This window comes from Physeter macrocephalus, chromosome 17 (assembly GCF_002837175.3).
Source record: "Physeter macrocephalus isolate SW-GA chromosome 17, ASM283717v5, whole genome shotgun sequence".
Taxonomy (NCBI): domain Eukaryota; kingdom Metazoa; phylum Chordata; class Mammalia; order Artiodactyla; family Physeteridae; genus Physeter; species Physeter macrocephalus.
This window is the reverse complement of record NC_041230.1, coordinates 9,276,754-9,289,390: the sequence shown is the minus strand read 5'-3', so window position 1 is coordinate 9,289,390 and position 12,637 is coordinate 9,276,754. Positions and strand designations below refer to the sequence as shown.

General features: G+C 47.6%; 1 protein-coding gene across 1 annotated transcript in view; it reads left to right on the top strand.

Annotated features, from left to right (window-relative positions):
- Nucleotides 1-9,939, top strand: part of LOC129391455 (carcinoembryonic antigen-related cell adhesion molecule 5-like) — a 15,880-nt gene extending 5,941 nt beyond the window's left edge. Inside the window, exons 4-7 of the mRNA XM_055079258.1 lie at nt 2,731-2,922; nt 4,565-4,819; nt 8,035-8,180; nt 9,859-9,939. Of these exons, the coding sequence (XP_054935233.1) occupies nt 2,731-2,922; nt 4,565-4,819; nt 8,035-8,180; nt 9,859-9,939 (674 nt within the window). The remainder of the gene's footprint in view (nt 1-2,730; nt 2,923-4,564; nt 4,820-8,034; nt 8,181-9,858) is intronic.
- The last annotated feature ends 2,698 nt before the right edge of the window (nt 9,940-12,637 follow it).

Genomic DNA, 12,637 nt, shown 5'->3' with positions numbered 1-12,637 from the left:
GTGAGCCATGGCCGCTGGGCCTGCGCGTCCGGAGCCTGTGCTCCGCAACGGGAGAGACCACAACAGTGAGAGGCCCGTGTACCGCAAAAAAACACAAAAACATGTGTTAAGTGCTCTGAAGGAACAGAAGATATAATGAGAGGCTGTAATGGGGGTTCAGACTTACATAGAGTCATTGGGGAGGTGTATCAGTTAGCCATTGCTGCATAACAAACAGTCACAAGAATCTAGGTGACCTATCTATGATAACAAACAATTATCACATGTCTGCAGGTCACTTGGGACTGCTCTGCTGTTCTCAGCTGGGCTCATTCACACACATGCAGCTTGGTTGGGAGGTCTGCTTCTCCAGACTGGGCCTGGCTGGGCTTGGCTCCTCACTGTGGGTTGGACTCAGGTCTGCTCCGCCTGTGTTCATTCTGAGGCTTAGGTTAAAGCAATGGCACCTTCCCAAGAGGGAGCTCTTCTACATGATTATGGCAGAGGTGCAAGGGGGCACACCCAAGGACACAGGCACATTTCAAACACCCGCTTGCATCATGTCTGCCAACATCCTACAGTCCAAGGCAAGGGACAGGGACTTCCCTGGTGGTCCAGTGGTTAAGACTTCGCCTTCCAGTGCAGGGGGTGCAGGTTCGATCCCTGGTCGGGGAGCTAAGATCCCACATGCCTCGTGGCCAAAAAACTAAAACATACAAAAGCAGAAGCAATATTGTAACAAATTCAAAAAAGATATTAAAAATGGTCCACATCAAGAAAATCTTGAAAAATAAAAGGCAAGGAACATATTCTGCCTTTTGTGGAAAGGACTGCAAAGTTTCTTGGTAAAGAGTGTGAATGCTGGGCAGAGTGTAGGGAGGAGTGAGGTAAAGAATTGCAGCCAGTGATTTAGCCTACCACAGGAGGCTTCTCAGAAGTGCTGGCATTTAAATGGAGACCTGAAGGATGAGCAGGAGGTGAGTTATTGAAGAGTAAATGGGAGTGGGAGAGGGACTGGCATGTGCCAAGGCCCTGTGGCAAGAAGAACTTTGGTGTGTGGAAGGAACAGAAAGAATACTAGCCTGGGGCATACTAAACAAGGAGAAGAGTAGTAGGGGGTGGGGCTGGAACAGTTAGCAAGGAATGATCATTTAGAGCCTTTGTCCTGAGGAACCAGGAGCCAAATATTAAATAAATATTTAAATAAATATTTAAATATTTATTTAAATATTTATTTAATATTTGGCTCCTGGTTCCTCAGGACAAAGGCTCTAAATGATCATTCCTTGCTAACTGTTCCAGCCCCACCCCCTACTACTCTTCTCCTTGTTTAGTATGCCCCAGGCTAGTATTTTGCGGCGAGCGGGGGCTACTCTTCCTTGCGGTGCGCGGGCTTCTCATAGCGGTGCCTTCTCTTGTTGCAGGAGCACGGGCTCTAGGTCCACGGGCTTCAGTAGTTGTGGCTCGCAGGCTCTAGAGCACAGGCTTAGTAGTTGTGGCGCATGGGCTTAGCTGCTCTGCAGCATGTGGGATCTTCCCGGACCAGGGCTCGAACCTGTGTAGCGGTGCCTTCTCTTGTTGCAGGAGCACGGGCTCTAGGTCCATGGGCTTCAGTAGTTGTGGCTCGCAGGCTCTAGAGCGCAGGCTTAGTAGTTGTGGCGCATGGGCTTAGCTGCTCTGCAGCATGTGGGATCTTCCCGGACCAGGGCTCGAACCTGTGTTCCCTGCATTGGCAGACGGATTCTTAACCGCTGCACCATCAGGGAAGTCCCAGGGTCTTTTTTTTTTTTTTTTAATTGCGGCATGGAGGCTCTTAGTTGCGGCATGCATGCGGCATCTAGTTCCCTGACCAGGGATCGAACCCGGGCCCCGTGCATTGGGAGCACCAGGAAAGTCCCCGGTCTTTATCTTAGGAAAAGATCTTTTTGCTGCCACATGGGCAGCAGATTGGACAAAGGCAGGAGATTGGAAGGACAGTTAGGAAACTGTAAATGTCTCACAGTATTTGTGTATATATTATCTCTTTTAATCTTTATGTGGGGCAGTGCAATTATCATTTGACTGGAAGGACACCGAGGCATGGTTTAGGCATGGGAACTCATCAGCTAGTGAACTCAGTCTGATGCCAGATCCTGTATACATAGCTAACTAGAGTATCGCTGTCCAACAGAAATATAATGCAAGGCACGTATAGGATTTAAAATTTTCTAGCAGCCACAATAAAAGAGTAAAGCATAACAGGTGAAATCAATTTTAATAATTTTGTTAGCCCGGTATATTCAAAATATCATTTCAACATGCAATCAATAGAAAATTTGTTGATAGCTTACATTCTTTTTTTTTCCATTTTGGAACTCCATTGTTTATTTTATACTCATAGCACATCTTTATTTGGATCAGCCACCTTTCAGGTCCTCTATAACCACATGTGGCTGGCAGCCATCGGATTGGACAGTGCAGATCTAGACTAGATTATACTAACTAGACTGCATAGGAGGGTGTGTGAATTTCCAGGCCCTGGGAGGAGATGGTTTCAGGAAAGGGGTGAGATGCACAGAGGTCTAAGGGGAGGAGGTTAAGGACTGCAGAGGTCATCAAATTAACTGTGAAGAGGATTCCCCCTTATCTCACTGCCGTTCCCTCTTTGCTCTGTGTCCCTGAACAGAATACAGGCCTCAGCCCAACATCCTGGCTGACAGTGTCGGCCCGTGGAGAACACTGGCTCTGTCATCCTGATGTGTGTCCCCCCAGAGAGAGTCATAGCTATCAGGTGGTTCAGAAACAGTGATGTCTTTTCCAATGCGGGCCGAGGGGAGCTGTCCCCAGACCACAGGCTCCTCACCCTCCGGAACATTACAAGGAATGACACCGGGCTCTACCAGTGTGAGGCCAGCAATTCTGCCACTTCCAGCCTCAGCAACCCCCTCCCTGTAAATGTGAATTGTGGGTCTCTTTTGCCATATGCCTTGGGGGCACCCTGGGGAGGGAATGGAGCAAGTTCAAATCATAATAATAGTTACCAGTATTTGTTGAGCACATACCATGTGCCAGGCACTGTTCATGTTGGAACTTTTTAATCCTCACCCACAAACTGTGAAGCATATACTTTGATTATTCCCGTTTCACAGATGAGGAAATCAAGGCTTAGAGAGGTTAAATCAGTTTCCCGAAGTTCATATGTGGTAGTCAGATTTGAACACAGCATCTGGCTCCAGAGCCCCGCACTTAGCGGTCTTGCTAAATTGTCTCCTCCTTGCTTCCTGAACCATGAGACTTAGAGGCCATCTCATCAAATGTCCCTTTATTATGACTGGAAAAACTGAGGTACAGAGAGAGGGAGAGGTTACCCAAGATAGGTAGGAATTGTTTGGTTAAGAGGAACAGAAACCACACGAAGCTGAAAGGAACAGGAGAATGTACAAGAAGGTCACCGAGGTGCCATGTGGAAGCCAAGGAATTCTGGACTTCTCTTTTCCTGTGGGGCTTTCATTCTCAGGGGTTGAATGACAGCCCCAGCAGGTCCACACCCACAACCCACCCCCTTAGCCACCACAGGAGAAAGAAAGTGCCTCAGTCCTTTGCAGTTCCAGCTAAAGTCCCAAGGCTGACTCTCATTGGCCCATTTGGGGTCATGTTCCCACCCCGAACCAATCACTGTGGAGGGAGATACTGTGCTCTCGTTGGACAGTCAGGGGTCATGTGTCTGCCCACAGCCTGTGAGGGGCAAGCAGGAGGACCCACCCCAGTGGAACCAGAGCAGGCAGACTGAGGCTGGAGGAGCGATAGTTCCCTAAAGGACTTCACTACTGGGCTGAAGAGTTTGGATGCTGGTCAGGCAAAATCTGCATATGGCCCTCAGCTGGGTCCACCCTGGGGCAGGAGTGGGGTTCAGTCTCTCTTTTTAGATAAGGGTCATGGGCTGGGGCAGCACTACCCCTGCCCCTGTGGGGTTGCTCTCAGCTCAGTGCTGGGATTCCTAGCGCAGTGCTCACCCTGTGCCACTACCTTCCTTTCCTCTCGCCACTGGCATGGGGACCGGTGGGTGTTTTGGTTGACAATCAGGCTTCATGCTCTCTGTATTCAAGCTTCTTCTCTTAAGAGGAATTAAATATTAATGTTAATAAATCAGATTAATTAGTCACTTATTGGCAAATATCTAGTACTGACCACAGGCCAAGCAGACACATATCCCAGTGAGTCCACACAATCCAGTGAGGTGGCCACTCTCTTCCCTGATTTTCACAAATGAGGAAACTGCGGCTCAGCACTAATACATGAGATTGCTAGGAGCGGACTCCTGCCAGTCAGACTCCAAAACCTGGACTCTTAATCCTCATGCTATAGCACCTCCTCTCACGGGTGTGTAAGGAATATAACTTAGAAGGAACAATGGTCCCCCCACCTCCTTCCTTCTCTCTCCTTCCCTTCCTCTCTCTAACATGGTTGGGGGCGGGGGTCATGGTCCCATTTGTGGCCGAAGTGTGAGAGAAGTTGGGCAGAACTGTGACTCAGTGGGCCTGGGCTAGAAGTAGAGAAAGTATAGAGCATTCTCCTCCCTTTGAAATGTCTGTTCTGTCTTCCCCAGATTGTCCTGATGTCCCGGTGATAAACCCCATGGACTCTACCTTTGTGGTTGGCTCCAACCTCACCCTCTCCTGCTTTGCCAACTCCAACCCACCTGCTGAGTACGCATGGAGGGTGGATGGGAGTCCAGGGGCAGCAGGGCAGCTCCTCTCCATCCTGGATATCACGCTGAACAGCTCAGGGCTGTACAGCTGCCATGCTGTCAACGCAGACACAGGCCTTCAGAGTATGGCCCAGCGGGTGGTCCACATCAAAGGTGAGGGGCCTCCTCTTCTTATCCATCCGTCCACCCACCCACTCACTCACCTATTCCTCCATCAACACACATACCAGCCTATTTACCCACCCATTCACTTGCTTATCTATCCACATACCCACCCCTCATCCATCCATCCACCCATCCTTCCAACTACCCACATACTCATCCAGCCACCCATTCACATAAACATTCACCCACCGACCTATCCGTCCACCCAGATAGTCAACTCAGTATGGGCAGGGTGTGTCAGAGACTTCCAGGCAGAGGAAGCAGTGAGTACAAAGGCCCTGTGATGGGATGGAGCAAGGAGAGTTTGAAGGCCTGGGTTTGGTTCACCTGGGTTCTCTGAGAAATGGAAGAGCCCTTATCATAAGACTTCGAGGTCTCACGATGAAACTGCTTCCATAGAGCAGGTGCTTCCCACCCACCCCCCCACCCCGTGTCCTCTTCCTTGGGGCTTAAAGATCAATTTAGGGACACAAACAGCATCAGGCATCTTCTGGTCTCGGCTTGGCCTGGGGGTGAAGGCAGGTGGGGTGGGCATGGTTCTTGCCCTCGGGGAATATACAGTCTACAGTCTAGTTGGAAGCCAGAATGGAAACCTAGAAAGGAAACTCAGCAAATTACACCTGCATGCATTCACTTATTCAACAAATTGCATGTGTCTTGAGTATAAGACTCAGATTCCATGCTCCCCCCTTTTCACTTTGTTATTAGCATACCCACAGCCACCTTTAAATCAGTGGTGCAATGGATGATGGGCAACATCTTCAACTGAGAAAATACAGCATTTATGAAGCTCCTACCGTGTGCCTAGAATGGGGTTAGGCCACAGGGAGACAGGAGCATAGTGTGAGCATTGTTCCCCCAGAACCCAGGATGAGTTTAAGTGATAGATGAAATGTCCTCAGGTGGTACCTGGAAATGGCGTGAGGTATCATGACATAGAAAGACAGTCCCGGGCTTCCCTGGTGGCGCAGTGGTTGCGCGTCCGCCTGCCGATGCAGGGGAACCGGGTTCGCGCCCCGGTCCGGGAGGATCCCACGTGCCGCGGAGCGGCTGGGCCCGTGAGCCGCGGCCGCTGAGCCTGCGCGTCCGGAGCCTGTGCTCCGCGACGGGAGAGGCCGCAACAGAGGGAGGCCCGCGTACCACAAAAAAAAAAAAAAAAGAAAGAAAGACAGTCCCTCTTAATTTAGTTCAGTCTTTCTGATTACATTGAGAGAAAGTCTTGATTTGAGCTAGTTATCTTTAACTCTCTCCTGAGCGCTTGCTAATTTCCTGGCCTAACAAGGAGAGAGCAAGGCCCTGTTGCTGCATCTTGCTAGAACTGAGCGGCATCGCTTTGTTTATATTGAACTTCTTTTAGAAGTTAACTTTTTTCTACTTAAATTTATTTGAATAGAATTGTGAGTCGATGTAATTTTTTTCTACTTAAATTTATTTAAATAGAATTGTGAGTCGATGTAATTTTTTTCTACTTAAATTTATTTAAATAGAATTGTGAGTCGATGTAATTTTTTTCTACTTAAATTTATTTAAATAGAATTGTGAGTCGATGTAATTTTTTTCTACTTAAATTTATTTAAATAGAATTGTGAGTCGATGTAATTTTTTTCTACTTAAATTTATTTAAATAGAATTGTGAGTCGATGTAACTTTTTTCTACTTAAATTTATTTGAATAGAATTGTGAGTCGATGTAATTTTTTTCTACTTAAATTTATTTAAATAGAATTGTGAGTCGATGTAACTTTTTTCTACTTAAATTTATTTAAATAGAATTGTGAGTCGATGTAACTTTTTTCTACTTAAATTTATTTAAATAGAATTGTGAGTCGATGTAACTTTTTTCTACTTAAATTTATTTAAATAGAATTGTGAGTCGATGTAACTTTTTTCTACTTAAATTTATTTAAATAGAATTGTGAGTCGATGTAACTTTTTTCTACTTAAATTTATTTAAATAGAATTGTGAGTCGATGTAACTTTTTTCTACTTAAATTTATTTAAATAGAATTGTGAGTCGATGTAACTTTTTTCTACTTAAATTTATTTAAATAGAATTGTGAGTCGATGTAACTTTTTTCTACTTAAATTTATTTAAATAGAATTGTGAGTCGATATAAAGAAACATATTAAGGCAATAATGTAAGTGGGGAAAATATTGTGAAGGGAGAAAGTGAATGGCGTTAGTAAAGTACTGTGTCGGGGAAAGAAGAGTGGGTGGAGCAGGACCCTTGGGCCTTGGGGGGAATCCAGTATTCTCCTCTCTGAGCCCCAACCTCTCCATTTGCGAAAAGAGACACTGGAATCAAGGAGCTCCCTCTTCGGGTCTTATGACTGGGAGGGCTGGAGATGAAAGGTGTTCAGCTGAGAGGGCAGTTGAAATCCAGGGTGGGTGGGCGGTTCACGGTGGTGTTGGGCCTCTGTATTGGTTTCACATGGCCGCTGTAACGATTCCACTCTTGGTGGCTTACAACGACACACAAATGTATTCTCCTATGCTTCTGGAGATCAAAAGTCCAGAATCGGTCTCATGGGGCCAAAGTCAAGGTGTAGGCAGGGCTGTGCTCCTTGGGAGGCTCTAGGGGAGAATCCATTTCCTTGTCTTTTCCAGCTTCTAGAGCTGCATCCCGCGGCTCATGGCCCCTTCCTTCATCTTTTTTTTTTTTTTTTTTTTTTTTTTGCGGTACGCGGGCCTCTCACTGTCGCGGCCTCTCACCGTCGCGGCTTCTCCCGTTGCGGAGCACAGGCTCCGGACGCGCAGGCTCAGCGGCCGCGGCTCACGGGCCCAGCCGCTCCGTGGCATGTGGGATCTTCCCGGACCGGGGCGCGAACCCGCGTCTCCTGCATCGGCAGGCGGACTCTCAGCCACTGCGCCACCGGGGAAGCCCTTCCTTTATCTTTAAAGCCAGCATCACAGCATCTTCTCTCTTTGACTCGGCTTCTGTCTGCTTCTGTCACTTGGCCTTCTTTATTCTGTGTCAAATCTCCCTCCGCCTCCCTCTTATAAGGAAACTTGTAACTGTATTTAAGGACCCACCTGGATAATCCAGGCTAATATCCCCATTTCAAGATCTTTAACTTCATCACATCTGCAAGGTCTCTTTTTTACCATGTAAGGGAACAGTCGCAGATTCCAGGGATTAGGAACTGGAGATCTTTGGGCACCTGCCACAGCTTCCCCCACTCTGTTTCTCTTCTGCTCCGTAGATGCCACATCTGAGAATGACCAGGGCCCAGCATTCTATGGACCACACATCCCTGGAGGGGGCTTCGCTGATATCGTGCTTGAAATGGTGGTTGGTATTGCTCTGATGGCCACTGTGGCCTATTTCCTGGGCTTCGTGAGGGACCAGGTAGCCGTGATTCTCTTTTCCTTAAAGGAGGGTTGGGTGCCTGTCTATGAAGGGAGCTTGAGGTAAACAGGAGTCCTGGATAGGATGAGGATAGAGAGAGATGAACCAGATTCCTGAGTTTTCTTTCTGCTTTGATGGAAATTAATGGTGGACAAGTTGGCAGAGCCCAGGTTGTAGAGGCCTTGAATGCCAAGCTGAAGGCCTCAGACTTTACCCCGTTTGACCTGGGGAATCAAAGAGTGCTCCTTGCACGTGAGACACCCCTCCACTCCTCTGGGCCTGGTGGGACGTCTGGCTAGGAGAGGGTGCGAGGGTAGTGAGTAGGGAGCAAGAGATGAGCGCTCCTTTCTAGGTATGGAAGTTAATGGTGAAAAGGGAGGCATGGGACTCTTTGCAGAGACCTTGAACTCCAAGCTGAGAACTTGACTTCTCCTGTGGGGAGTTAGTGAGTGCCATCTTCAGGCAAATGTTCAGCATCCCTCCCCTGATGTAGGCCTGGGGCATGGAGATGGCAAGGTGTTGAGCGAGGGACGAGAGAGTGGAGTTCCCTGTGCATGTGTGCGTGTGCGCGTGTGCGCGCGTGTGTGTGCGCGTGTGTGTGTGGTGGGGAGTGTGGAGGGAGAGGGGTGGTGCTGTGCACTCATGGTGGGAAGGCTGGCAGGGGTTGTATCGTGGAGGCCTCCAACACTAGACCAAAGGATTTCACTCCTTGTCACGGGGAGGCAGTGAACAACTACGCCCCTTATACTGGGCCCCCGTTCCCCACCCCCAACCCTGGGGCAGAACCTAAATCTTCTCTCCTTTGTCTTCCCCTCCAGATCAGGGCAGCTGTGTTTTCTCACCCTTAAGTCAGGTCATTATGGCTGACAGGGGGTCACCAGATACGTTGGAACCAGGGCTGGGGGCGGGGGGAGGGAGGATGGAGGGTAAGGGGGAGGGAGGAGCTTGGAAGCTGTTAAAATACCTCTGTAGATAAACCATGTGCACCTTCTTGGCCTCTGTCCTGCAAGAGAGGCTGAAGTCTGGGCTGGAGGACATAGGGGCTCCAGATGTGGGGGGGGGGGGATGAGGAGGGGCCCACTGACTGTTCTAAGGACTCCTGTTTACCCCAACTCCCCTTCCCTTTATTACCCTCAAAAGATGTATGAAGAGTGAGAGCTTGAAAGGGTGGGGAGTGATTGCCGGAAGTTAAGAGGAGTTGAGGCAGCTCCTTCTCAGCCGGTCCCAGTCCTGGCATTCCCTGCTCAGAATGTACATTATGGACAATGTGAACATGATTCCATTGGAACGTCAGCTCCATGGGGCAGGGCCTCGTCTGTTTTGTTCGCTCTTGTGTCCACAGTACCTGGAGTAGTGCCTGGCACACAGTAGGTGCCCAGTATATATTTGTTGACGGATTGAGTGAGTGAATAGATAATCTCTGGGACTGCAAATTCTGTGAGGACCAGTGCACAGACTTTCAAAGCAAAAGCCCTGGAGTGAATAGATGCGTCACCATCTAAAATCATGGGCCTCTATCAGGCAGAGTTCTCCCAGACTTCTCTGTGGCTGTTCCCTCCTCTTGTCCTTGGGCTTCCTGGGTTCAGTCAGTGAAGGTTATGATGTGGGGAGGGGTTACCTCCATCTCCACACGTGGCTGAGCTTTAGCCCTCATTGATCCTGCTTTCGTACGTTGCAGATCCAGACAATTCAACGTGGAGTCATTATCCAGAAGGCCAGATACCACCCCAATATTCACCACTTGGACGTGGAGTCATGATCCAGAAGGCCAGATACCACCCCAATATTCACCACTTGGACTTTTCTCCTGTCAAAGAAAAGAAGAAGGCACCCCAGACGCAAGCAACATGTGAAGAGATGCTCCAACTCAGAAGTGCTAACTGAAAAAACAGGATATAATTATACACATGGTAGCCTGGAAACCTGAGAAGTCTGGGTGATGACAGGTGTTCATGGGGACATAGGGTCACAGGAACCTCAGACACTGCTGGTGGGAATATGGGTGCGGACGGTGATTCTGTAGGACCACCTGGCAAGACTTGGGCAAATCAAGCATGTGCAGCCACCTAGGACCCAGCAGTTGTCCTCCTGGATACAATACCCCAAAGGATTGTTCTCAGAGTCCAAAGGAACGGCTGTGGGAGTTGGCAGGCAAAATGGTAGACTCACACTGGAGAGTGTTTGCAGCAATTAGAAGCACTGTTTGTTCATGTAGCCACACAGATGGATCCTAAAAACACGATGGTGACTGGAAAAAGTAGTGTATATTCATTCGAGTAAGTAAACTAGCTGCTGTTGAGGTATCGTCTTTGTATTGATTGAACAGTTCTGTATCCTGACTGTGGTGGTGAATACATGAATCTCTCCATATGATAAAATTTCATAGTACATACACACACACACACACACATACACACACACACACACACACATACACACACACACATACACACACACATACACACACACACACATACACACACACACACACATACACACACACACACACACACACAAATGCATGTCAAAGCTGGCAAAATATGAATTAGGCCTGTAGTTTAGTTAATAGATTGTACCAATGTCAATTTCTTGGTTTTGATAACACCTAAGGTTAGGAAGAGCTGTGTGAAAGGTACATGGGAACACTATTTTTACAATTTCTTGTGAGTTTTTAATTATTTTAAATTAAAATTTTTCTAGTTTGAAATTTTAAATTAAAAACTATTTTTAAATTTTGAGCCTATAAAATAATGGACTCATCTATTGTAACAGTTAGGCCCCCAAATCGCAGTGGCTTAACAAAATAATAGTTCAATTTGGGTGGGTGGGGCACTCTGCTCCACAAGTCATTTTGGTGCCCCAGGCTTTGTCCATCTTGGGGCCTCATTCCCCTCTAGAGCCTTCTCCAGTCAACCAGTGGATGGAGGTGGTGGATGGGAGGATTTTATGTGTCAGGCCTGAAAGCAACTCCCATCACTTCCATCACATCAGATTCCATTGGGCAAAACTTGGTCACATGGCCACACCTAACGGCAAGGGAGGCTGGGAAATGTAGTCCAGCTGTGAGTCCAGGAGGAAAATGGGAACACAGTACTGGTGGTCATTGACCATCTCTGCCACAGTAAGAAACAGGATGAGAATTTTGATACAATACCATAGTCATAGATTTTAAATATATGAACCCCAAAGAGCAATACCCAGTTTTAAAGAACACAAACAAACAAGCATATACACTTTAAATCCAGTAGAATGGTTGGCTGTAGGGGAAGAGAAGATGGATTTGGGAAAAGAGATAAACTGAAATAAATATATAAATATGATGATGACAATGTGCCATAAACAGAAGACTGAGTAAGTTGGGCCTCTTTTCCTGAGATCCAACTTTTTATTTTTTTATTTTTGTATGTTCTATGATGTACTTAGTATATTAACATTGTCATACTTTTTTTTTTTTTTGGCTGCGTTGGGTCTTTGTTGCTGCACGTGGGCTTTCTCTAGTTGCCGCAAGTGGGGGCTACTCTTCGCTGTGGTGCACGGGCTTCTCATTGCAGTGGCTTCTCTTGTTGTGGAGCACAGGCTCTAGGTGCGCGGGCTTCAGTAGTTGCAGCATGTGGGCTCAGTAGTTGCGGCTCATGGGCTCTAGAGCACAGGCTCAATAGCTGTGGTGTGCGGGCTTTGTTGCTCCGCGGCATGTGGGATCTTCCAGGACCGGGGCTCAAACCCATGTCCCCTGCATTGGCAGGCAGATTCTTAACCACTGTGCCACCAGGGAAATCCAAGACCCAACTTTTTAAAAAGCCACAGGTTCTTAAATCCTCCATGCTCCCAATTCCTACTCTCAGCCCTTGTGGCTTTCAAAGGGTGAGAGTAGATGGAAATTCTCAAAGATCAGGACCCTGCCTTTATCCCTAAGTCCTACAGAATCAGATCCAGCACCCAGCACAGGCTTGATTAATGCAGGCTGACCCAGAACCTTCCCCCAGGAGTGTGTGACTATCATCAAATGTGTGGTCTCTCACAGGAGGACTGGGAGTCCTGTGCTGGTGGGCAGTGGCTCCCTGACCCGATCCTCTCATCCCTGGCACACCCAGCCTCACTTATTTTAGTTATTGGAACTTTTTGTACACCTTCCACCACAGGGCCTTTGCTTATACTCTTCTCTCCGTCTGTAACACTCGTTATATAAAGGAAGGATTTGGTTCAGCTGCATAAAACAGACACTCAAAATAGCATTGGTTTTATTAATATAGCAGTGTAGTTCTCTCTCATGTGAAATAAATTATGGTAGTTTGATTGCAACAATGGCCCCAATTCTCCATTCCCTATATCCATGCCCATTGTAATGTGACTTTACAACTTCTCCCCTCAACAGGTGGAGTCTATTTTCCTGCCCCCTTGAATCTTGGCTGGTCTCATGACTTGCTTTGACCAAAAGAATGAAGTAGAAATACAAAGTG